Genomic DNA, 27,052 nt, shown 5'->3' on the forward strand with positions numbered 1-27,052 from the left:
TCACAAAACTTTTTATAACAAACCTGGTTACAAAAAGAAAAATATGAAGGTTGGGTTGGGTTATAAGAAGAAACAAACTTGGAAAAGAAATGAAATGCCAAATTATCGGGCAAAAATGAATTTTGTTCATGGAACAAGTTCCGAAAAAGTGAGAGAACTCCAATTTAGACGACAGTCTAATGAAGAGTTCTTTGCTCAGAAAAACAACAACAGGTCAAAGATGTGTCCAAGAGAACGTGTTTCAAATGTGATCAACTGGACATCTTGCACGCAAGTGTCCAAATCTGAAACCTGTTGGTGTTGAGACGTAAAAGAAGTCTGTTTATGTTCAGAAACAGAAATCTGACGTTGTGAATCAGAAGTCAACCAAGTTTGATTCAAAGCAAACTTGGAAGCCAAAAATGTCAAAGACTGACTCACAACAAACATGGAAACCAGCGACATCCAAATTAAGAACAACACAAAGTTGGAAAAAAACGGTTGATGCAACAAAACCAAACCAGTTTTGGAAACCAAAAGTTGTTGTTCAAAATCAAAATGTTCAAAAAGATTCACATTTTTACAAAAGAGGGACTCCAAAAGGTCAAACATGGACAGTTAAGAAACAAATGACTTCGGTAAATGATGAAAAAGTTGAAGTCAAAATTGACAAAATCTTTGCTCAGAATGACAAAGATTTTCAGAAGTTAAATGATGCATATTGTGTCGAAATGCCTAAGGTCAAACAGACCAGGGCTAAATTGTTCAAATAATTAAATAGTTTGAATGTGTAGGTGCTCAAGAAAACTAAAGATTGTGAAAATGGAAAAAGGAGCAGCCTGGCACGGGAAGAGGAGGCTGCTGAACCCTGCGTTGGTTGAAACAGGGAGTTACTTTGATTTCTGTACATAAATAAACAATATTTCTAAAAACCCTAAAAATTGAAAAATTTTTAAAAAACCAAACATATGTTTTCATTTTGTAAAAAAATTGAAAAATCAAAAATATGTTTGTTTTTAAATTTTGTCAAATATTAAAAAATTCAAAAAATATGTTGATTGAATATGCCGAAACCCTCACGGCGGAACAAACTTGATTAATTTCACAAGATTGAAAAACGGTTTTCAAACTGTAAAATATCAATGTGTTGTAAATCATGAGGGTACATTATTTTTTTGCAAATCAGTGCACGAAAAGCAGAAAATGGATGGCGAGACAAAGTTATCAAGGTCGGTTTGTCAAAATTTTCTTTAAATGATTTTGCATTTTAGGGGAGTAAGGAAATTTCAGAAAATACAAAAACATAAGAAAATTTGAAAAAGCCAAAAACATGATAAAATTCAAAAATTGAGTTTTTGTGTAAAAAGAGGAAATGATAGTACATCAGTAGACAATCACAGTACGCTAAAGAAATGTAATGCTATAATGTGATAAACGGTCTCACTGATGATATGCCAGTAGGTTTTTACACGCTTAGTAGATTGTTTTCGAGATATAAACCTAAATAACAAATACTTACTTATCTCGTGGGGAACATCTCTCGGATATATGGGTAACCCCTGAAATCTTGTTTGAGAGATTGCCTGATTCTGAGATACTAGGTCTTTATACTGTTTGATATCTGGGGTATTATACCTGGTCTTCTGATTTTGCGGAAGCAATGGCCTAGACCTCGTATAATACTTTACGCGCTTTAAAAGTTCACCCTCTGCTAAAAAAATTGAAAAAAAATATCGAAAGATATGAATCAATAGCAGTTGAAGAAAAGATTCTCTAAAGGGAGCACACCTTAAGTCGAGCCTTCATCTCTTTGACTGAACGGAATTTCATACCTGAGCTCTCAAGGTTTCACACTAACCTAGAGAACAGATATCAAATTGGTATACTCACCTATAAGACTGAATCTAGGGAATTTTGATACAGGAGTATATTCTGAGGTAGGACACACGAATAAGTTTACGTCTTAAAACACTAATTTCGTATCTCGAAACAGTTGAACTTTGTGTGAAAATTTATGTGGATCAGTATACTGACAATCTAAGTGAATCGTTTAGAACTTAAAGTGTTTAAAGCTCAACGGTACTAGTGATTTGTCATAAACTGATATGATCCTCTGACGCAAACTCAAACAAAAATATTGTCTGTAAATATGTTTGTAAATATTTCTTTACTGCTTTATGTTTCAGAAAAATTCAAAAAGATTTTTGATTCTGCTTTATTTTAGACAACCGATGTCTAAGAGCTGAGTTTCAAACTCTAAGTATGCTAATCATGTTTCTGAAAATAAACAAGTTCATTAAGTTGAAACTTGAAATTTTTTAAAATCAAAAACAGTTTGTGATATCTCCAAGGTCATTAATTTGGACTTGGATGATTTACTGTGAGGGATTTGGATTCTTAATTGTTAAAATCAGATTAAAGAGCTATGTTCCAATCTTGGTCGCTTAAATAATCAAATCAAGTTCATTAATTTAAGACTTGTAATTTACAGAATAATGTTTTGAAACATGTTGAACAAAAGTCAGTTTTGTTTTGTCTCAGGTCAACCAAGGTCATTAAGTTGGACTTGGTAGACAAATTTAAGTATCCAGGGTCATTAACTTGGATCTGGATATTTAAGTGGATTATAAAACTGATAAAAACAACAGGATTGGGAAAGTGTGTTTGAGATGAAAAATGAAAAATGTCATATTCTAACAAGTGTTGTTTTGGTATTGATTTTCAAGTGGTAAGCATATATTGAAATTGTTATAAATAAAAATCTTATGTTTAGGTAGAGTTTGTGCAGGTGAAAGCCAGGTAATAGTTTTGAACCTGTGAAAGCAGCAAAGCAAGATCCCAGCTTATTGAAAGGGGGAGTTTGAAGACTCAAGAGCCAGATATAGATTCTGGATCTACCATTCAAGGGAGCTGCTGATACTGAGGAGAGTAAGAGAGTTAGAAGAAAAGATAGAGATTGAAGGATGCTTTCAATGTCAGATATTTTTTTTGAAAAAGTGAGAAGACTGATCAAGACTGAAGACTCGACACTGAAGACTTCGTCAACATCCAAGGGGGAGTCTGTTGGTGCAAATGTCTGTCAACTTCGTCTTGTATCGAGTCTTGTAATTAGATAGGATAAACCAGAGCTCGGTAGTCAAGAAAATAGGGTTTTAGTGTTGTTTGACCAGTCCACATGAACTGGCAAAGCCAGTTCATACGAAGTGACCACTTCGTGTGAAGTGACAAAGCCAGTCCATGTGAACTGGCAACATCTATAAATAGGAGCTCTTGGTCATTCATTTGTAAGGTTCGAGATTTCAGAGCCGAGGTGCTGCCAAATTGTCAACTGATCTGTAATGCTTTGAATTCAATAAATAAGTGATTATAAACGTGAATCAAGCTGTAATCAAGTTCGTATCATTGATTCCGCCTTTGATATGGATTAAAACTCTTTTGATCGACTCATTCAGGTCGTACAACGATCCTACAATGACAAATAGGTTAGGAGGCCACAAAAGAAGAGAAAGAAATCAGTTGGTGAGGCTGAAGTTGAAGCTCATTTTGATAGTGAGGAAAAAATGACCAGGAAGGGCAACACAACCAAGTGCAGCAAGTGCGGAAATTTGGGACACAACAGTAGGACATGCAAGGGGCAGGGTGGGGAGAATGTTGTACATGCACCAAGTGAGGATCAAGTTGCAGGTGGAGAAAACAAAACCAGGAAGGGCAAGTGTAGCAAGTGTGGAACCTTGGGTCACAACAGTAGGACATGCAAGGGCCAGGGAGGGGAGAATGTTCAAGAATCTCAAACTGCAACACAAGGTGCACCAAGTTCGAGTGAAGCTTAGTTAGGTTGATTTCAATGGTTTATGTGACAACCCTCACATTTGCAGGTATCCGTACAATTAATTAATTTTTAATTTGTGCTTAATGACTGTGCTTGATTACAACTGTGATTAAACTGCTTTCTGTTTTCTGTTACATACATACATATGCATCACATTTCATATTGTCACTTCATTTATTATACACAAACTTAAGTGACAAACTTGATGCACAAAGCACAGTTAGCACACTAAACGGATAACCCAGAAAACATGCTGACAATACCAGCACCTAGACAGACAAGGTTTTGAGGCCAATATGAGCCAGAGACAGGGTACTACACTAGTAGGGAGTGTAGGGAAGTGAGGACCATAAAACTGCGTCACTAGGTGAGAGTTATAGTGCCGGGAAGTGCCTAAAACACACTTTAAATGCAGAATTCTGCACTTAATAACAAAATTCAGCATTTAATTATGCTAGTAAAGTGCAAAAACTTGACAAACTAGTCCTAGATACTTTCCAAAGTGTTGGGAATGAAAAATGTCACTAAAAGTAACATAAAAGACATCTTATGGATTAATTAAGCACTTTAACGGACAACACCCAACTGAACAACTGGACTTTACCCGGGACACAAAAATATTGCCAAACACATTGTTTTTATTTTTCTGAGCTAGTTAGGGTCCCCGAACACCCTAACACACTATATAATTAATAACACACAAAAGACACTAACTACACACTTGAATTCAAACTAGATTAGTAACTAAATCACTAACTATAAGTTGCAACCCAACCCTATACCCCCCCCCCCTTCGAAACCGGTTGTGAAAGTGGGACACACCCACTTAATTTCTTGATTAGTTTATTAGAAATGCATGGTACTAGGGGAACATGTTAACTAATGGACCATAATTGTTGAAGACTTCTATTTAAACCACTAGGTAATGATCATTCTAACACTTCATTCACAACCAACAAACAACACTCTCTCCTTCTCTCTTCTTGATCGGCCGAGAACAACCACCACCATACCACCACCCTCACTTCATTTTTCAAGCAATCTACATACATCCAAAGGTGCTAGAGACCATACAAGCAAGCTTGGTGTGTTCGGAAACTCAAGGACCTCTTTCATTTTCTTTTATCCTCCACTTTTACACTCTTGAACTCCCCTAGCCTTGTGCTAGTGGTAAGTGTCTTAGATCTTTACCCTCTTCATATTTTTGATGGTTAATAGTTAAAGGAATGATGAAAAGATAAGAACTCTAAAGAACCATAAACAAAGTCTTGAACATGAACTAACCTTGTGATAAAGTAGTGTTAAAATGATGATGAATCATGTTATTCTTGTGTTATGATGCTTGTTGAATGTTATTTGTTAGTAGAAATTATATGGATCATCATATGGACTTGCTAGATCATGATTAAAAACATGAACTTGCAAGGTGTGAAAGTTAGAGATGTGTCGGATGATGGAAACATCCACACATAAACTATGAACTTGAATGGATAAATGTTTTCTTGAAAAATAAAGATCAAAGTAGGTTATAATCTTGTACATCTAAAGATCCATGAGTGGTTTTTCGAAAGAACCAAGTGAAAAGTATGAGTTTTGATAAAACTTGGATCTTACATAAACTTAACACATTTTTAGTGGATAAACAAGTTTAGAAACACTTGTGTAATAAGAAAATTTCACAAAGAAATATTTTTAGAAAATATAACTAGAAGTTGTGAAAATACAAACTCTTTAAAAATGAAGTTTTTAAAGAACTAATCACATTTTGGATGGTAACAAGACTTACTAAGTGTGCTAGTAAGTTACTACATGTTTTTATAAATTTTCAAGTTCATGAGTTTATGGTTTATGCTTATTTTTGACTAGTTTGGTAAATAGAGGATGTATGTTGATGATTGAAAATTGATTGAATGATTTTACAAAAGAAAATGATATGCTAGTAAGCATGGACGCCTCCATTTACAAAGGAAACTCTGGCGAAATTTTTCTAAAATTTCAACACTTAGAAAATATTTTTCTAACAAGTGTTACAAATATATTTTTAACTTGATTTTCAAAATAAACTTCGCCATGATTTTTATTACAAAAATACTAAGTGCCGGAGGTTGATTTTCGTAAATAAAATTTGATAAATATATATGTAGAATATATATTTTATACTAAAACGCTTGTGTGATTATTTGTTTATTTTGTGAACTAGTTATATTATTTTTAGGATAAAATAATATAACTTGTATATACCATGAAATTACGACTCCAAAATAATACCAAAACTCTTACAAAATGAATATTTAAGTTACGCAAGTATTGTTGCAATACGAAACGCTAAAACGTCACTTACGAGATATTTCAGAAAATACTTTTACACGTATATTTTTGGTAAAATATTATTTTGGAAAATCTATGAAGTAAAATATAATATTTTTGGGAAAATATGTATATTTTGAATTAAGATGTTTTAAGACAAGTAATTTAAATATATTTTTCTAAGTGAGACTTAAAATATATTTTTTGGAATTACAAGTGTACATGTATAAATACCCCCATCCTTGGGAAGAAAATACACATATAAAATACCTAAGAAGTGTGGATACGAAATAGTTGCCTAACTATTTTTCCTAAATACAAAAGTTAAGTTAAAATAATTAATATTATTTTAACAAGTATAATATTAAAGTAACGCAACTCAAAACATTAAACCCTAAGCCAAGGCACAGCCCATTCGTCTAATAGACATTAGTACGTGTAGGTCGCCAGGTAGCTGATCGCATTTGAGATTGACGTTACAGGATATGCACTTCTGTGAGTTCATGTCCCCCCCACTTTTCTCTTTACTTTTTTCAGTTTTATACTTCGGGGGTGAAATACATGCGACAATTATTACAAACATTTATTTACATGGTATGGTTAGCGTAGGGGGGTTTACTACTAGATCATGTGAGGGGTGGGTACAACACTTAAGGCCATTAATCCTCGTTGTTAGGACCGAGGGACACAAGAGTGATAGATCTATTTGGGTGTAGCGAGCCCACACCCCTGAGGCCGGGGCGGCCCATAGAGGTGACTGTGCCTTACAGCCGAAGCCCGATAACAAATTTGCTAGGTTTGAGTTTTCCTGCACCTTTTCACACATACCAGTGGCTTTGCAACCCATTGGTGGTCTCTTTTTCCTTATTGCTACATACCAGGGACTTTTATTCATACATGAAAGGTTTATACATACTCACTTTTCCATGAACTCGCTCAACTTTTGTTGATTTTTCAAACTACATGTATTTCAGGAAATTAGTGGATCTGGCGATGTGTGCAATCGTGTCAAGCTGCGTAGGGAGTAATGATGTCATCCAGGTTTAGGAGGTGTGACCCTTGCCTGGACGGGTTACAAGTCTTAAACCATGTTTTTAGTCAAGTCTTTTGTGGTGCCATGTGAACATGTTTTAATTATGTCATGGTTTTATTTCGTTTTATGTGTCGACTTTTAAAACAATGATTTGTGGTAACTTTTAAAACTTAATGAATGGATGACTATCATGTGTTTTATTTTCATATAGCATTGTTATGATTGTGCTATGGTATTAAGAAGTCACACCAAATTAAACCCATGCTTCCGCAAAAGCCAGGGTGTGACAGTTTAAGACTTGATTATGTTTTGTGAATTACTTGTTTATGTATGGTTAAAGACCTGTTTATGTAGTGGCTGCTATAAGACTTGCTTATGCAGTTCAACTATGCAGTTTATGTTTTGTAATGTAGTTCAACTGCAGTTTATGTTATGCTACTCTTGGTAATGCAGTTAATGTATCAAACACGTTAAGTCAACCACAACTAAATTTCATTAAACGTATCAAACACATGTCGAGTTTCATCCAATCGGTCAATACAAACATTTAAAACCCTAACAATCTACTTCCAATGAGCATCATCATTTGACCATTCGGAGTCAGAAGAATGCTCCCCTGGGTACGGATCATGGTACCAATCATCCTCCAGTGGTTGAACTGCACATTCCCACCTAGCCCATTCCAACTCTTTTGAGTCGTAGTCCGCTGCTGGATCTGGAAGAGACGCTTCATACTCTGCTTTCAACACTTCTATCACAGCATCATAGTCATCAAACCACTCCTCCTTCAGCACAGACGGCACTAAGTTCAACTCATTGTCAGCCACTTCCTCAACCAATTCGTTATTCTACACATCAACGGCAACATTCATAGCATTAAACTGATACTAAACTTGTTCATTCATATATTTAACCAAAAAAAGACACATAACCAACATTCATTACATTAACCAAAAAAACACACATAACCAACATTCACTACATTAAACTAAAAATACACATAAACCACCACAATCATTAACCAAGTAAACAATAAACACATCTTCAAAAACATCACTTCCTTAGCTTTCTTAATTGCCAAATCATCTTTGCTTTCCATGCTCCTTAACAATACGGGTATTACCTTCTCACAACCAGAGCATGAATATGAAGGTGGAGATGAAGGTGTATCAGCCCACCGTATAAAACCACAATCTTTCTTCTGTAAAAACACATCAATCAGCAAATAGCCATATAATTAACTTCAATCTTTCTTCTATAATTTTTACTTACACAGCATAAGAAGCGTCGATTTGGATTAGCTTCAGTCTTTGAAACCTTGTACCAAGTCGCTGCACCACATGAACACAGGAATTGAGAAGCTTCCCCACCCTGAGATTATTTCTTGTTGGAGCTTGCAACGGATTTTTGAGACATCTTCACAATAGATCAGGTTGGATCGATCGATTTAGGAATTAGGGTTAGGGTTCGTATGAGATCAGTTGTCTTATGAATCAGTGTGATCAATTTAGGGAATTAGAGATTATATGTATGTATCATTAAGGGTATAAGGGACATTTCACAATAGTCAAACAGTCAAACAGACGGAAGTCTGATGGAAGGTCTCAGAGTGTTATGAATTTATAAGGTCAGGGGCTCAAAAAACCAAAAAATGAATTTAGGGGCTCAGGTTGATGTTTGGCACATACCACAGGGATGCAAATTGCATTTTTCTCTTATTTAAATCAAAATATTCCATTTCTTTCAATGATAGGTTTATTTTTATCTCTAAAATTTCTTTAACTTTAATTACTTATAAAAAAATTACGTTCTCAAGTAACTTACGGATGACTTTAAATTAATTAATCATCATAAATTCTATTTATTTAGACAAAAAAACAATTAAGATAATCTCATATAACGTCATGTATCATTCAGATAGTTTATTTTTGTTATAAAGTATAGTAGATTTGTTGTTGGATAATTGTACATGCATTTTTAGTTTTTTTCTTACGGTCGTCCTTATCGCCAACCTCTTTTGTATGTTTGCTTGGCTATATCTTTTTAATAGCTTTTAGAAAACAAAAAACAAATGACAAAAGAATTTTATCATCATAAGAATTCAATATGCACATGCGTGTTATTTTTTTGGTGATGTCTTTTGGTGCTTTCATATACACTTACGAGTTAATCAGGCATCATGTGATGGTGTTGATAGCTGAAAGACAAAAGGGTACATGCACTAACCGGTCTTTGTCTTGATTGTTGAGTGTTATGTACCTTACGTCCAAGGCTTGATGCAAAACTACTATCGAGTCGGGGGTCTCACTGGAAGCAACATCTCTATTCCTACGGGGTAGAGGTAAGACTGTCTACATCTTACCCTCCTCAGACCCTTACTTGGCTTTACTGAGTATGATGATGATGATATACACTTAGGAGTTCTATTTAAATGATTAATGATTATTTGCAGAAGATTATTAACAATAAGCAAAGATATGAATATAAGACTACTTGAAGTGGAGTCGAGAGGCTTGAAGGGAGGGCATGGAGCGATGCGCGGATGTCACGTCAGAAGAGGGGGCAATGCATGGGGTGGAAGTAGCTTGAAGGGGGCGTTTAAATAAACCCAATCAAAAATAAAACCAAGAGAAAAATGCAATTTGCGTCCCTATGGTATGTGTGAAACATCAACCTGAGCCCCTAAATTCATTTTTTGGTTTTTGAGCCCCTGATCTTATAAATTCATAACACTTTGAGTCCCTCCGTCACACTTCCGTCTGTTTGACTGTTTAACAATTGTGAAATGTCCTTTATACCCTTAATGATAAACACATAAAATCCCTAATTCCCTAAATTGATCAAATTGATTCATAACACAACTGATCTCATACGAACCCTAGAACCCTAATTCCCAAATCGATCGATCCAACCTGATCTATTGTGAAGATGTCTCAAAAATCCGCTGCAAGCTCCAACAAGAAATCATCTTAGGGCGGGGGAGCTTCTCAATTCCTGTGTTCATGTGGTGCAGCGACTTGGTACAAGGTTTCAAAGACTGAAGCTAATCCAAATCGACGCTTCTTATGCTGTGTAAGTTAAAATTATAGAAGAAAGATTGAAGTTAATTATATGGCTATTTCCTGATTGATGTGTTTTTACAGAAGAAAGATTGTGGTTTTATAGGGTGGGCTGATACACCTTCATCTCCACCTTCATATTCATGCTCTGGTTGTGAGAAGGTAATACCCGTATTGTTAAGGAGCATGGAAAACAAAGATGATTTGGCAATTAAGAAAGCTAAGGAAGTGATGTTTTTGAAGATGTGTTTATTGTTTACTTGGTTAATGATTGTGGTGGTTTATGTGTATTTTTAGTTTAATGTAATGAATGTTGGTTATGTGTCTTTTTTTCGGTTAATGTAATGAATGTTGGTTATGTGTCTTTTTTTGGTTAATGTATGAATGAACAAGTTTAGTATCAGTTTAATGCTATGAATGTTGCTGTTGATGTGTAGAATAACGAATTGGTTGAGGAAGTGGCTGACAATGAGTTGGACTTAGTGCCGTCTGTGCTGAAGGAGGAGTGGTTTGATGACTATGATGCTGTGATAGAAGTGTTGAAAGCAGAGTATGAAGCGTCTCTTCCAGATCCAGCAGCGGACTACGACTCAGAAGAGTTGGAATGGGCTAGGTGGGAATGTGCAGTTCAACCACCAGAGGATGATTGGTACCATGATCCGTACCCGGGGGAGCATTCTTCTGACTCCGAATGGTCAAATGATGATGCTCATTGGAAGTAGATTGTTAGGGTTTTAAATGTTTGTATTGACCGATTGGATGAGACTCGGCATGTGTTTGATATGTTTAATGAAATTTAGTTGTGGTTGAAACTCAATGTGTTTGATACATTAACTGCATAAACTGCATAACCATATACATTCCTGGTCATTTAACTGCATATACATAAACTGCATAGCCATATACATATACATAAACTGCAGTCCTACATATACATATACATAACTGCAGTTAACTACAGAAACATAAACTGCAGTTGAACTACATTAACATATAATGACAAATAGTTGAACTGCAGAAACATAAACTGCAGTTGAACTACAGAAACATAAACTGCAGTTGAACTGCATTACCAAGAGCAGCATAAACTGCAGTTAAACTGCATTAACTTATACATAAACTGCAGTTATCTGCAGTTGACCATAAACAATCTTTATACATAAACTGCACTTGACAGGTCTTAAACCATACATAAACAAGTCTTATAGCAGCCACTGCATAAACAGGTCTTAAACCATACATAAACAGGTCTTAAACCATACATAAACAAGTACTTCACATAACATAAACAAGTCTTAAACCATTGAAATCAACCTAACTAAGCTTCACTCGAACTTGGTGCACCTTGTGTTGCAGTTTAAGATTCTTGAACATTCTCCCCTCCTTGGCCCTTGCATGTCCTACTGTTGTGACCCAAGGTTCCACATTTGCTACACTTGCCCTTCCTGGTTTTGTTTTCTCCACCTGCAACTTGATCCTCACTTGGTGCATGTACAACATTCTCCCCACCCTGCTCCTTGCATGTCCTACTGTTGTGTCCCAAATTTCCGCACTTGCTGCACTTGGTTGTATTGCCCTTCCTGGTCATTTTTCCCTCACTATCAAAATAAGCTTCAACTTCAACCTCACCAACTGATTTCTTTCTCTTCTTTTGTGGTCTCCCAACCTATTTGTCATTATACTACAATTAAAAATAGAAAAGGTAAACTGTTATAAATGAGATTACCTATTAAAAACCACTAACCTGCTTATGGTGTTTGGGAGGCAGAAGTGTGGTGGGACATTGTGAGGGTATCCAATTCTCAGGCCCGGGAATTGGATTAATCACATTCTCATAAACCTTCTTCCATGTGGATAACCAATACACTTCAACCAATTCTTTGGGCACCCCTATCCTAATATCATTCCTGGCCATATCATTGATAGCAGCCACTACATGTTTACATGGCATGCTAGTTAAATCCCACTTTCTGCAGGTGCATGTTCTGTTCTTCATATTAACAACACACTGGGATCTTAAGCTATTCACCTACACAAAATTAGTATCCAACATTGAAATGGTCAAACTGCAATACAACTAGTAAAGGGTCTTATGACAAAAATACACATACCTGGTACTGTACTGCACCCACCATTAAAACATTGAGTTGTGAGGCTTCTTCTTTGATCTTATTAAACACTTCTTGAGCATGAGGAGTTAATGGACCATGAGCTTTAGCTTGAATCTTCTTTACATTCACAATTCTTATGGTCATGTACACTCTTATGAACTCTAAATATGTGATTACAGGTTTATCTCTGGCTCCTATCAACTGCCTATTGAACACTTCACATATATTATTGAACAATATGTCACATTTGGCCCTACCTGAAAAGTGTGCTTTTGACCAACTGCTTGCTGGGATATGTGATAGCTTTTCATGGAAACCAGGCTCTGCAATCTTCATTTCTTCCATTGACTTTTCAAAATATGGCATTGATGTCTTGCATGCTACTCCCCACAACAAGTTTTTGTACACATCACCTGGCCAATACTTCTTCAGATTCTGGTGGATATGTCTTAAACAGAACCTGTGTTCAGAGCCTGGGAACACTTCGGATAATGCAGGTAGTAGTCCCTACCTCAGACAATGTAAGTTAGATATGATAAAATGCCATAAACATTTAAATGATAAAATGCCATACCTTTTGCCTATCTGAGATGAAAGTGAAGTTGGTACTGTTTGCTAAGCCAAGATCATCTTTGAGTAATTCCAAAAACCATTCCCAAGATTTAAAAGTTTTAGCCTCCACTAAAGCATATGCTACAGGATATATACCGTTGTTGCCATCTACACCAACTGCAGTAAGAATCTGTCCAGGAAATGGAGCTTTCATAAAACATCCATCTGGTCCCAATATTTCTCTACCACACATCTTGAACCCCCTCATAATCGAAGCAAAACAAGCATAACATCTCTTGAATTGCCTAGTAGGAAGACGAGGGTTAGCGCAGGGTTCAGTATCCATTTTAATTGTGCTACCTGGATTTTCCCTCAACAGTGCTTCACAGCAAGACCTTAGGATACCATACTGCTCTCTATAATCTCCAATGATCCTTGTTGTAGCAATTCTTTTAGCCCTGAACACTTTCTGGATTGAAACATTCACCTGATGGTTCTTCACAAGCATATCCTGTATGGCTGGCAAAGGCATGTCAGGGTTGACTCGATTATGGGTTGGATCTCATTCGCTATCTAAGACATGGTGTACAGGCCCACTTCTCTTGTTTGGAGGAAATGATGTTATGAGGTAATGGTTTTCACACACCAAGATTCCTTTTCAGTTCTCCTGGAGATCTGAACCGCCCAAGGACAAGTGGGCTTCAAGTGCCTTTTATCTTGTTTTAACCCTAGCCCTCTAAATTTACTATTCTGCCCCTCACCAGAACCCAAAGTAGGATTAGTCCCAAGACAAATAACTCTGAACCTCAACTTTTCATTTTTAATATATAAATCTGCCTTCTACTCTTAACAGCATATGTCTTAACCATGTCATTCAACTGTTGTTTATCTGGTATTAATTGACCAATTGAAAATGGGAGGTATGAGTCACTAACATGACCTGTATTTTTTCTCTTCTTCCTTACCTTCTTCGCAACCTTGTCCAGCAGTGTATAGTTATCATCTTTATCACTAAAATCCTCATGATCACAAGTTATATCTTCCTGCCTAAGTTCTTCTTGACTATTCTCATTTCTAGCATCCTTAATTGTCTCATTGACTTCATCAGGATCAAAGTCAACACATGCCTTGAACTGACTCATATCTACTTCATAATCAAACACTGGATTATCTGGTTCCTGATCAAATGTGTAATATGGATCGTCTTCATCACTGTTCTCTTCATCACTACTTTGTGACTCACCCTCAGAAACTGCCTCGCTACTTTGTGACTCACCCTCAACCACATTATCTAGTAAATGGCTCATTGCAGTTGAATCCTTGATTCTAGAGTCTCCTATTTCAACATACAAATCTACTAACTTGCATCCTTTTCTAAGTTGGTCATACACATACTCTAACTCATCATCATCAGTCAAGTGTCTAAGACCAAAATCCAAACACACATTAGGATCTTTAACAAAATAATTGAACACATCATCTATAGAGTAACCTATATCTTTCAGCATTTCACCAAGAACAGCAACACTTAACTTTTCAAACTCAACCTAGTCAATGTAACTAACCTTACCATTGACATACTCCCTTCCTGGATAATCTGTAAACTCACCTCCATGGTTAATCTTTATCAAAAATAGTGTGGGTTCATTCCCTGTTAACACAAATGATCAAAACATCAGACTCAATTCTCAAAAAACCGAAAACAGACTATACATTGGCTCATTATGAACACATTGGCTCAAATGTAAAAGACACAAACTTACCATATATATGTTTCGGATCGTAGTATTCACCTTGAGGACGAACTCGCCATATGAACACCATCGATTTGGGGGGTTTTAGAAGTTTGTCTATGGCACAATCAACTGTCTCTGTCTTTTGGCGGGACTAAATTAGGGCTTAATAATGAATTTTGGGGTTTTTAGAAGGGAATAGATGCCAAAAGACGGTCTTACCCCTGGCTCAAACAGTCAAACAGACGGAAGTGTGACGGAGGGACTCAATGTGTTATGAATTTATAAGCTCAGGGGCTCAAAAAACCAAAAAATGAATTTAGGGGCTCAGGTTGATGTTTCACACATACCACAGGGACGCAAATTGCATTTTTCTCTAAAACCAAACTCCACATCCAACCTCCACGTCACCACAAACCGTCGTCCCACGCCATGTGAAGTTCCCGATGCCGATGCCCCACGCCAACACCCAGGGCGGTGTGTCGGCATTGTCCCAGGGTCTTCTCCACACCAACGACTCCGCACAGTCTAAGAAATAGTTGCCTTTACTCAATCAACTAGAACATACAATTTTATAATTCATAAATTCCTAATGATAATAACAACTCAAACATAAAAACAAACATATATCTTAGTGAACACGTTATGAGATATGTTATAGAAAAATCCTAATCGCACACGAGAATACCCAAAATGCAAATTACAAAAATGTATTGCCAATATAATTCTACCTTAGTGAAGAGTGAAGTCAAGTAAAGTCAATGAAGAGTGTAAGTTTTTATAGACGATCCACGTCTATTGTTAACAACTCATTTGATTCTAAATAATCGTTTATAACATTGCTGATTTGTTGAAGAACGTGAGAGACTAACGATACACTCAACATAAGTCTTTAACCAAAGACGTTTAGCCTAGTGGTACAAGGAATGTAGCAAAGGTGTTATTTTTCAAATGGTTAAGGGTTATAGTGGACGTTGGTGTAGATTTATGAGTTGATTTATGGGTATATGAGTTGATTTTTTTTCGGATTTTATTATACACAATTCTTGAAATCTTGAGCAAGAACAAATCTTCACCTTGTGTAATTTCTACTTCAAGTAAGATTACACCTTGACGTTCAACTTTAAACAGGGTTAAACCTTGTAGCTCGGTCTAGACAAATTTTGCATTTGTGTGTCCAACACTCCAACTTTGGATCTCTACAATAAACTCTAGAAAGAAGGTTTCAGTTACTATAAGTTCAATACTTTAACTCAACGCTTCAGCTTCTGTATATAAAAAGGTGAATCACAAAATGGAATTTGATAACTTAATTACACACTGAAAAACGTGCAATTGTTACTCCTGATCTTCACGCTCTTGATTATCTGACCTAATATTCATGATCTGGGAAACAACAATCTTGGAGAGCTCGTTAATCGCAGCTTGAACCGGATAATCATCTGGCGTTTCCCTTGGCACTGACCACACCTCTGATTGTGAGCTCAAACCACTGTACTCCCTTGCTGCTACCCTTGTCTTTTTGGATTTCACCACCACCTTCTCCAAATCTGCTTGCGATAATGGTCTTGGAAACTGATTAAACAAACATACCAAAATCCGTTTTCTGTTATAAGTTGGCGGTTCTTTGATATATATATATGTGTGTGTGAGAGAGAGAGAGAGAGACTCACAAGTGATGACTTCCCCTTCTTCTCATCATCTAACAAATCCCGGATGGGAAAATAGGCAGCTTGCTTGCAGAGCTCTAAAAGATCCGAGCCGGTATAACCTTCGCATAACGCAGCTATGCAGTCAAGATCAATGTCTTCCTCTACTCTCTCGCCCTTCAAAATCACCTTTAAAATGTCAGCCCTTTCTTTGCGGTCGGGTATCCCAATCTCAAATGCCTGTGGAAGTCGTCTCAGTATTGCTTCATCAAGCTCTGAAGGACGATTAGTTGCAGCAAGCACCATCACTCTAGCATTCTCTACATACACCACAAGTTCACACTTTTAACCAAAAAAACTACATGCCTAAAGGGCTACAAAAAGACAGATATTGAGACTTTTTTTAAAAATAGAAGATAATATAATACTTACGATCTGTGGTAAAACCATCCCATAATGCCATGAATTCGGTCTTCATATTGGTTAATGCTTCATGGTCTGTAGTTCGTCGTTGACCAAGAAAGCTATCGACCTCGTCAATGAATATTATAGCAGGCTGGAGCTTGTATGCCAAACTAAATACAGCAGCAACTGCAATAATCAATCATTACCACATGTGAGCACTTTGTGAAAGCTTAAAATATAAAAAGATGGTGCATGGTTTATATAAACACTATTTTGTTAGCTTTTTAAATTTTGAGAGTCATAACTAATAAGTAATAAATGGTTAATATGATTACCAAAACACTGTTCTTGCAGTTATATTGCAATTTTAAAGGCTGTGTGCATTAAAAAATGCGCCTTAAGAGTGACTTTAGGGACACTTGATCCATTCATGATTACATGGGTACATGGGTTTGTCACCTCTATTTCTATGTATCTTAACAAAAAGTTCTCCAAATAAATACCCTTTCAGAGTTAGAAATACGTATGACGTACCGCTAAATAAAAAATATGGCTTATAATTTCAATACTTTTTTTTTTAAATATAGATGTAAAAGGTTTGGCCAGAAAGCTGCATAATCAAGGCAGCTGATAAAACACTGTTAATCTAGAACCAAATGAGGAATTCTTCCCTAGCATTTATATAACTAAATTCCTTCTGACTATTGGATTTATCAACTAGAGTCAATGTCTATGTGGATTAAAGTCAAAATACGGATTTCACGGTTAGCTACACTACTTTTTCTTCAGTATTGCTTCCTCTATACAAATAAAAATACATTCGCTGTCACATATGCGGAAGTCCTACTATATAAACCGCATAAAATCTGTTGTACGATGGATTGTGTGTGTGTGTGACAGTGTGACGTTCTTTTCCATCGTTATTCACAATGGTTTCCATTCTATCCATTTACTACTTTAAAAGCACCAGAAAGACGCTAAACATAAAAGAGAAACCAAACACAAAAGCTGCTAAATTCTAAAAATCACATGGTATTCATTTTGATCAAATATATATACAGTTCATACCATAAAATTATAGACCAATATGACTCTTTTTTCCATTTCCGCCATTTTTCAAATCAAACAATTTTCCTTGTTTCAATGGAAATTAAGTGATATAGTTTAAAGCTGTGTAAAGATAGACTTCCTTATTCGAGTTTATACCTGTCACCAGATTTAAGATGGGCAGGTCATGCAGGTTGGGTGACAAATCAAAACAGGCCATTTTTCGTAGGGTCAAAAATGTTACGATCAGTTCGATTGACCACTTTGTCATCCATTTTTCAAGTATTTCCTTTAAATAATTTATGTGTCAAATAATCTGAACAAGTTTTTTTAGAACAGCAAATAATCTGAACTATAAACGTCAAACACTAACCGAGTTTTTGTGCATCTCCAAACCATTTGCTCATCAAATCTGATATTCTGACGTTGATAAAAACAGCGCCGGACTCTTTAGCAATAGCTTTTGCAAGCATAGTCTTCCCTGTACCAGGTGGGCCATACAACAAAACACCTTTTTGGGGGGCAAGTAACTTGCCATATGAAAAAAGCTCAGGCCTACGTAGAGGTAAAATGACCAATTCATAGAGTGATTGCTTGATGGCTTCCAGTCCTCCAATGGAATTAAATTCCACATCAATATGATCAGGATTTATCACATTGCATGCAATCACATCCTGTTATGCACCAGACAACAATAAAACAAACTGCAAACTGCACCGAACAGATACAACAAAAATGCAAAATTTGGTTGCAAAATGAAAACCAACTTAGATTTAATAACCGAATCTAGCATTTAGATTACTGCTTGCTAAAAGTGTAAAGTTTGTTTCAATTTCACGCAGTTTAGATATCAAACTTGCTCTGCTGCACATAGATAGCGCCTTGTCTTTTTATGAATCAATATTTATACTTGTTTATATTATCCTATATTGGGGGTTTAGTGATTACAACAACTACTACTACATAATAATAATAAATCAGTATGATACCATACATACCTCGTAGGGGTTGGTATGAATAAGAGGGCGACCTAAGCGCTTGGAGATTTGTTTCTTCTGTTCTAGGGCTTTTTTAGAAGCTTCTCGATTCGGATCAAGATGTTTCAGTCCGGCGAATAGTACCAGGCAACTGAGGGCGGCGCTTGCTGTGTATAACACTAGCTCCTGCAACAACTTCGTCTCCGTCGCCATCTGTTTCTGATTCTTTTCCTCCAACTTACCCTTCCCTTCTCTTCTCTTCTCTTCTAGACGTGTATAAAACCGTTAACCCAAACCAGTTAAGTCTATCTCCAATGCATTCATTCGAGGGATGCCTTAAAAGTCCTTACAAGCCCTTGGAATTATGAGATTTTGTCCGTAGATGTCTTTAACATCTAAGGCTAGAGGGTATGGTGTTCATCCTCCTTTAAAGGATGATAGGGATGTTCAAAAAACTCGTGGCTTACAGCTTACTCGAAACTCGCTAGAAAAAAGTTGGAAGAAAGCTTGGCTCGAAATTGGCTCGGTTGTCAACGAGCCAGCTCGGCTCGGCTCGGTTCGTGAGCTCGTGAGCTGGTTGGATAAGGTTTACATCTTTCATTTTTTTGTCCCACATCGTCTAGAAAACAAAAACTAAGTGACTATTTCCCCTATAAAAGAAGGTAAAGACAATGAAGAAAGTGAATTAACTATTTATACTTGCATATTTAGCCATATGGTTAAATTAAATGGCAATTATGGCCCTCAGGCTATGAAGAAATTCATTTTTAAGGACTCTTTAAGTAATAAATTTTGCGGTTTTATATTAGTTCGAGCTAGATCGAGCCAAGCCGAGCTAGCTCGAATTCTAATCGAGCCGAGCTCGAGCCTCAAATCTCAGCTCGATTTGAAATTCGAGCTCGAGCCGAGTCAGCTCGACTCGGCTCGTTTACAGCCCTAGGATGATCCGTCACGTAGGCGCCACATCATAGTCCTCCCAAGGATGGTCCATTCCACAAAACTAGAGGGTATGGGAGGATGGTCCTAGATGATCCTACCCCACCACTTTTATGTTTTTTATTTTTTTAATCTTCTACTTTTTTTAACATTTAACAAATAAATTAACAAAATATTTTCATTAATATTAAAAAACATTACATAAACTTAAAAAAAACATAAACTTAAAAGCGGTACTTTTTCTCAAACTGTATACTTCAAAACTCAAGGTCCTCAACTTAATAAAAACACACAACCTTAAGGACCTAAATGTTACATTATCCACTAAAACGGTACTTTTCTCAAAATTTAAACACCCTCAGTCTTCTGAGCTTCTCTCTCTATCTCTATACAATTCTAGAGAGAGAAAGTACACAGAGAGAGCTTGAAGCTGCATCAATGGCGTTCTTATCGTTCATCGGTCGTGTCCTCTTTGTCTCCGTCTTCGTTCTCTCCGCTTGGCAAGAGTAAGCATCACATCTTCTGCTTCAGATCTAGTTTTTTTTATTTTTTAAATATAAAGTTAGGATTTATTTATTTTTTTTTTAACGGTAACAATTGAAGGGGGCCCCACCAAATTTGGACCGTCGCCAACGTCTAGAGGTCGCCGATGAGGACGGGGACGCGGGGGGGGATGGTGTTTCGACGTCGCCGATCCTCGACGGGGATCGGGACGGACCCCATACCCACCAGCCTAAGCCCTTCCACAAGGACTTTGTTTATGTAAGTGAGTGGACCCAAAGTAAGAAAACAAAATGTTTTATTTTAATATTATGTGTAGTGGGTAAGTAATGAGGTGGAAATTAAGAAGGGTAAGGATATTTGTAGGGTTGGAGATGAAATAAGGGGTTTTAAGGATTTGTAAGGATATGACGTGGCACATGACGTGGCAGCTAAGGGCGTCTAAGGGCATACGTAGCACTGGAGATAGTCTTAGTGGGTATTCTGTATTTGTTTGGGAGTACTTATTTGACCTCTTTTGTAGTGTTTGACAAATGCTATAAGAGCATCCCAATGGGTGTTTTTGATGTTTTTTATTGTGTTAAGGTGGTATTGTCCCACCAATCACACACATTCTCTTTCTTGCCCCATATTATCATCCAAAAACAACACTCTATCTCCTCTCTCCTCTTTCCTCATTCCCTCTCACAACACCTCTCTCTCTCCTCAAATACATGTTTTTCCCTACGTACACCACCACACATTCTATCCTCCACCTCACACCCTCTCTCATCCACCTCACATTTCTCTCTCCTTAAAAACATCAACATACATCCTATTATGGATGCTCTAAGTTTTTTGGGTAAATTACTTTTTGAATCCCTATGTTTTAGGGGTTTTAACCACTTGAGTCCAAAACCAAAATGTTTAACACCCTAAGTCCCTATAGACACTTTTCTTAACCATTTGAGTCCAAATTTCTAACATTGTTAGAATTTTTTGGTTAAATATTGTTAAATGACCAAAATACCCTTATAGTTAAAAAATAAAAAATACATTATTATTAGATTTTTCTCTCTCTCCCTTATCTCTTTCTCTCTCTCTAAACATTATGCAGCTTCACCTCTCTCTTTCTTTCTCTCTCTAGACCACCTGCATCCCCCACCACCACACTACCACCGTCACCACCACAGCCACAACCACCTCCGTCACCAACCACCACCACAGCCACAACCACCTTCGTCACCAACCACCACCACAACCACAAACCTCCAGCATAGTCACCACCGTCACCGTCGCACCACCACCATGATTACTAATTAGAAAAACAACTATAGTTAATCTGGTAACCCATAAAACCATCATCGAAAGTTTGACCCGTAGCTTTCCTAGCATGAGCTATCTTTAACTCATTCGACGCAGCTTCTTTACGCTTGCTAGAAATCTCTCTGCTATCCAGTTGAGAGCTAGACACGGTATCCGAGGTGCTTCCAAGTCCAAGACTCAAAAAAATTGTCCTTGAAGCCCACTTTGATTGGTATTTAATATGACATTGTTTTGAGTATGCACTGGTGTAGTGTCCATAGGGAAATATACAGAAGATGAACTGGTAACATCTCTATTTACCTGTGGTGTATTTTGTCACACCCCAACCGATGGCGGAATCATCGGGGCGCGGCACCGAGCGAACAGATTGTCAAGAGAAATTCCATAACGACTAAATTACCAAATAGTTAATATTATGTCCCATACCATAACCCATTAAGTAATCTAATTATTACAGACATCAATATTCTCCAAACAAAAGCATGTTCGACAACTCAGATGTCAAATAAAGATAAATTGTTTGTTTGTTTCTAGACTCTCCATAACTTGGTTCCTTATAGCAAGCATCGATAGCATCCTAAACACCTGTCACATACGTTAAAATACGGGTCAATACACATAGTGTAAAAGTGAGCATACAAGTTTGATATAGCATAATAGTGTTCGAAATAGTTTACGCATAATCAGCATGTAACATGTACAAAGTGAAGGCAAGTAGGTTATCGACAGGGAAATATGCACATACGTGACTGCGAGTTGTAGAATGCGCAACACATATCCCCACTGGGATACGTAAAGTAAAGCCCTTAACAAACCCTGTCCACGACAGGTGCTCAGTCCAAACTATAGTACTATCGTTGCTAAGGTGTCAGGCAACAATCACTGTATTAACATAACATACAAGCATTCATCGAATAACACATAACATGCGGGAGCGATTAGCGTATAAATAGTGTTTGCATTGTGTGTAGATTGTGGTTTAGAATAAGTAACGTATGTAACACCCAAAAGTGCTTAAAGCAAAAAGGGTTCGAGTATACTCACAGATTGTGTTTAACAAATAAACACAGCCTTGGATTGAAGGGAGCGCTGAGGGAGATTAGCCTGAACAGTTAATGATAGCATAAACGATAAGTGGCGCGTAAAACGATGCAAAGTGTCAAAGGGTCGGACCGTAATCCGATCGGATGGCAATCCGATCGGATGGCCAGTCCATCGGATGACAATCCGTTCGGATGGTCATCCAATTGGGTGACCATTCGATTGGAATGCCATCTTGTTTGGGAAAGATGTGTTTGCCTTTTGAAGTTTTCGTTGTAGCATTTTGAAAACATAGAAGTATCTCTGCCCTTCAGGTCGATCGATCGAACGACCGTTCGATCGAGCAACGATCCGATTGGTTGGACACTTAGTGAGAACAAGTTCACAGCAGGGTTGTCATTCGATCGGATAGCAATCCGATCGGGTGGCAATCCGTTGATTATGGAACATGTTGAAAATTGTTTAAGTGTTGAAGTTCAAAACATCACATGGTCGGATGGTCGTTCGATCGGATGGCAATCCGATCGGACGGCAATCTGTTCGACGTTCAAACTTTTGAAGAGTTGTAATATAGTTTGAGTGTGGAACCAAGTGCAAGCCGATCAGACGGCTGTCCGATCGGGTGGCAATCCAATCAGATGGTAATCCGATCGGACAGCAATCCGTCCCGACGGCCTGATCGTCTTGACACTTGATTGTTTTGAAAGTTTTGCGGTTTTCTCGAGACGGTATGACATCGTGCCAAACAACAGAACCCTATCAACACCCAGGTGATCCGATCGGGCAGGAATCACCCTAGTCCGGTCGGTCAGCCGTTCGAGACGATGGTTCATGTTTAACCAGAGATCGGTTGTCTCATTGATAGAACACGGATCTTGAACTGACACAACACTAAGAAGGAGTAGAAGATCAGAACGAGCTCCGATTCTATCGGTTTTGAATGCATTGAGTGTAAAAGAGTTGAAAGTAAGTTAGAGACCATCTTTCAATCCTTTTCACCATGAATATGTTCAGATCTATGCAAGATCTTTGTTTATTCATGTGAAAATCGTCCAGATCTAAGTTGTTCTTGGTGGATTGAAGCCAAAACATGAAGTTCATAAGAACCCCATGATGACATCACCCCAGAACACCTCAAATCCACTGATTTCACGGTTAAAAGTTAAGATTCAAAAGATAGAAAGGTGAAGGAGTGCGTGTAGATCATTGAAGTACAAGATTTAGGTTGAAAACTTACAAGAATCGCGAGAAATCGAGAGAAAGAAGAGCTTGCGGGCGGCTGGGTCGAGTGAGAGCTGTCACATCACAAATGATGTGACAGGTGGTATTTATAGGGTTTCCCAAAAAGGAAAGTGTGCAGGGGATCGGGTGGTTGTCCGATCGGGTGGCAATCCGATCGGATGGCCATCCGATCGAGTTGTCACTCGATCAAGTGGCTCCGACATTTAGAGTTTCGGCGTTTCATTTCGTGCGTTGAGTATTGCGATTGTGCTTCGATACATCACCACAACATAAACATAAATACACATGCACAAGTAACACATAATTTAGCACACACACATAAAACAATATCCAAAATGCATAATTCGGGTTGCGAATGCGATTGCGATGCAATAAGCGATAAAAGAGATAGAACATGCGATAAATAACGATAAACCTCGATTATTAGTTAGTACTCCACATAATACAACTAATGCGATAAAATAAATAGATTATCTATGATGTGCGTTAGGTGTTATATATATTAGGTATATATTTTAAGCCCTTTTTACACTTTATAGCCAAGTTTTAAATTTATAAAACACGATATTTACTAACACTAAACACACATATGGGCAAGTGCACCCATCGTGGACGTAGTATAATTTTGGTAAAATACCGAGATCGTCCAAGGACACAAGAGCTTTTAGTACCGGTTTATCCTCAACGTCTAATCAAATCAAAAAGTTAGAAAAAGGTTTTTAAACTACGAAAATAAAACTAACTAAAATGCTGAAAAATAAAATAAAATGAAAAACAGATAGACAAGATGAATCACTTGGATCCAACTCGTGTGTAGTGTAACCTTTGATTATTTTCGCACTTTTGCACTTATTTAATAGATTATCTTAGTTATTGTAGTAGGCCCCTCTTTTGAAGGCGACGTTACCCTCAACCCAGTAGTTTGAGTCAGCAAGGATACAATCCTAAAGGGTCGGATTATTGAAAGATAATTAATTAAGTTATTAATGCATAATGTGGCAGGCCCCTCTTTTGAAGGCGGCGTTACCCTCGACTAAGTAGTCTGAGTCAGCAGGGATACAGTCCCAAGTAGCCGGGTTAAAGTTTTAATAGTAGTTTAACTTATGAGGGGATCAAAGAGTTTGGACCCCCGCCACCCAATACCTTTGGGTATTGAAGGAGGTCTTACTAAATTTGACCCAGGTCCTTTGCAGGATCTATACACTGAACAATGGCAAGACTCTTACCAAACCATTCCCTTAACCCCCGACCAGGTAGCCAACATACCTCCATATAGACTGTGGAGATATGAATGGTGAAAATCTTTTATTTTATATAGATAGTAAAATAATGCCAAGACACCACGGACAAACGATAAGGAAGAATCACCTTCAACATAAGAAACGAGTAATTAAAGTCATTAATACAAAACCAATTAAAAAGTGCAAAAGATTAAAAATAAAAAGTATTACACTAAACACTTGTCTTCACCAAGTGATGTAAGAGACTTAGGCAAACATGGCCTTTGATTGTCAAGAACTCTTACGATCAATCTTGGATCCCGAGATGACTCACACACTCTACGATGGACAATGGATGATGGTGGTGGATGATGGTGTTATGGTGGTGGTGGGTGGTGGGTGAAGTGTGAGAGAGGTGGTGTGCTAAGGGATAAGTTGCAAGAGCTCCAAACACTCCTATTTATAGGCTGAACAGAAGCTCGGGCACGGCCCCGTGTCCGCTGGGCACGGCTCCGTGTCCATCTGACTCTCTCTCTTCATTAATTGCAATTCGCAATTCAAATAAATGCGCCTGCAAGAAGTTGACCACGCCCCCATGCCCGCTGGGCACGACCCCGTGGTGGGCAACAGAAGCTTCTATGAGTTTGTCTTTTCTACTGACTCTTGGGCACGGCCCCGTGCTCGCTGAGCACGGGGCGTGTTCAGTCTTCTGTCTTCTTTGTTTTGCTCAGGAAGATGCTGTCGGGAGGCCGGGCATGCCACTTTTGTTCCTTTTCTTGTATTTATGTTAGATTTAGCTGTCTTTTTGCTTCTTTTGTTAATTTGAGCTTATTTAATCCTGAAAATACAAAAGGAAGACAAAAGCACACTTTTTCCAACATTAGTACTAAAAATGGTTAGTTTTATGCCACAATTGATGTAATTTATATGTTGCATTTTGTGCACATCAAATACCCCCACACTTGAATCTTTGCTTGTCCTCAAGCAAAACTCTTTATAATGTGGCTTTTTCACTCCCAAATGGAATGGGTAGAAGAGAAAGTTTTTGGGCTTGTCATAGAGTGTCGGGATTTCCAAGATTATTTATTTAGGTTTTATTTTTATTTATTTACAATTCTATTCGTCATGATTTATTAAAAACGTTTCATAAGACAAATTACTTATTAAGGCATAACATACCTTTTTAAAATTCCATTTATATACAAGTTCACATACCTCACGGGGAATCACTCAACACTCGGCCGAAGGTGTATTTTTAGTGAATCACTCGAGAGCGGCATGGAACTTACTCCTACCATAAGCTTGCCAAGCAATCAATCATCCTCCTTTTTAACTATATACCTTTGTAAATATCAAGAGGACTTTTGGGTGAAGGGTTAGGCTTGGGCTAAAGGTGGGTGGTTGGGTTAGTGGTTAGTAAAAGGGCGAAAAGCGTAATAAACGTCGGTTTTTGAAATACTTTATTTTTCACATTTTTTATTCTATTTTGATGAACCGTCCTTTTCAAACAAAGTTATTTTTGATGAACTTGTTTGTTTGTTTGGTTTCATCTATATATATATATATATATATATATATATATTCAAGTCATAAGAAAACCGAACGTTGTTACTAAAAGAAAAGGGTAAAATAAAAAGGTTTAGGTGGGTAAAAAGGGTGATTGTTTTGGGTTAAGAAATGAAAAGGTTTAGGATCAAAGGGGTTAACTAGGGGGATTTTGGGTAGGTGGTAAAAAAATTGAAAAATAATGGTGTAGAAAGAAAAAAAGGTTAGTCCTAATGCCTCCAATATTTACTTACTCGGGTTTAAGTTGGTAAGGACCGGGAATGTATTATCGTGGCAAGTTCTAGAGTCGTACGAACCAAGCGGTTATTCACACAAGAAACGAAAAATGAGCATTTAGTGTAAAGATATGTATTTGTATGCTCGATAAAGGCTCAAAGCTCACTTTTGTGGGAAAGGGTTTTTATGTGATCAAGTATATATAATCAAATTTTAACTAAGTTTGTCATGCCGTTTCATAATTTTCTTATGTTGGTTCTTTTTATCACGACGCTATCGGTTGTAAACTTGTAAAAATATAACATTGTTAGAACTTGAATTCCCAACTTAAACTTAGACAAGTA

At 37.3% G+C, this 27,052-nt stretch overlaps 2 protein-coding genes across 2 annotated transcripts; both read right to left on the bottom strand.

Moving 5' to 3' along the window:
* Positions 1 to 11,074: 11,074 nt before the first annotated feature.
* Positions 11,075 to 13,402, bottom strand: LOC110933562. Its single transcript, XM_022176777.1, has 6 exons — positions 12,893 to 13,402; positions 12,319 to 12,825; positions 11,952 to 12,236; positions 11,648 to 11,873; positions 11,250 to 11,295; positions 11,075 to 11,132 (listed from the first exon to the last, which is right to left on the bottom strand). Exons 1-6 carry the CDS (start codon positions 13,400 to 13,402, stop codon positions 11,075 to 11,077), a joined length of 1,632 nt encoding a protein of 543 aa, XP_022032469.1.
* A 2,323-nt stretch (positions 13,403 to 15,725) lies between these two features.
* On the bottom strand, positions 15,726 to 19,045 carry LOC110936700 (ATPase family AAA domain-containing protein 1-B). The gene is made up of 5 exons (XM_022179115.2): positions 18,703 to 19,045; positions 18,078 to 18,378; positions 16,685 to 16,843; positions 16,277 to 16,572; positions 15,726 to 16,178 (listed from the first exon to the last, which is right to left on the bottom strand). The coding sequence occupies exons 1-5, from the start codon at positions 18,892 to 18,894 to the stop codon at positions 15,942 to 15,944; spliced, it is 1,185 nt and encodes a 394-aa protein (XP_022034807.1). The 5' UTR covers positions 18,895 to 19,045; the 3' UTR covers positions 15,726 to 15,941.
* Positions 19,046 to 27,052: the final 8,007 nt, after the last annotated feature.

Source organism: Helianthus annuus, chromosome 4 (genome assembly GCF_002127325.2).
Source record: "Helianthus annuus cultivar XRQ/B chromosome 4, HanXRQr2.0-SUNRISE, whole genome shotgun sequence".
Taxonomy (NCBI): domain Eukaryota; kingdom Viridiplantae; phylum Streptophyta; class Magnoliopsida; order Asterales; family Asteraceae; genus Helianthus; species Helianthus annuus.

Bases quoted from the DNA above. Each gene is read 5' to 3' on its own strand.
- LOC110933562 (XM_022176777.1), bottom strand. From the start codon at position 13,402: ATGCCTTTGCCAGCCATACAGGATATGCTTGTGAAGAACCATCAGGTG. The intron at 12,237-12,318 runs GTATGTGTATTT...AATTTTGTGTAG, and splicing joins TGGGTGCAGTACAGTACCAG to GTGAATAGCTTAAGATCCCA. The intron at 11,296-11,647 runs GCAAGTGTAGCA...GTTTAACTGCAG, and splicing joins AGAAAACAAAACCAGGAAGG to TTTATGCTGCTCTTGGTAAT.
- LOC110936700 (XM_022179115.2), bottom strand. From the start codon at position 18,894: ATGGCGACGGAGACGAAGTTGTTGCAGGAGCTAGTGTTATACACAGCA. The intron at 16,844-18,077 runs GTTAGTGTTTGA...TGATTATTGCAG, and splicing joins TGGAGATGCACAAAAACTCG to TTGCTGCTGTATTTAGTTTG. The intron at 16,179-16,276 runs GTGAGTCTCTCT...TTGTTTAATCAG, and splicing joins AGAAGGGGAAGTCATCACTT to TTTCCAAGACCATTATCGCA.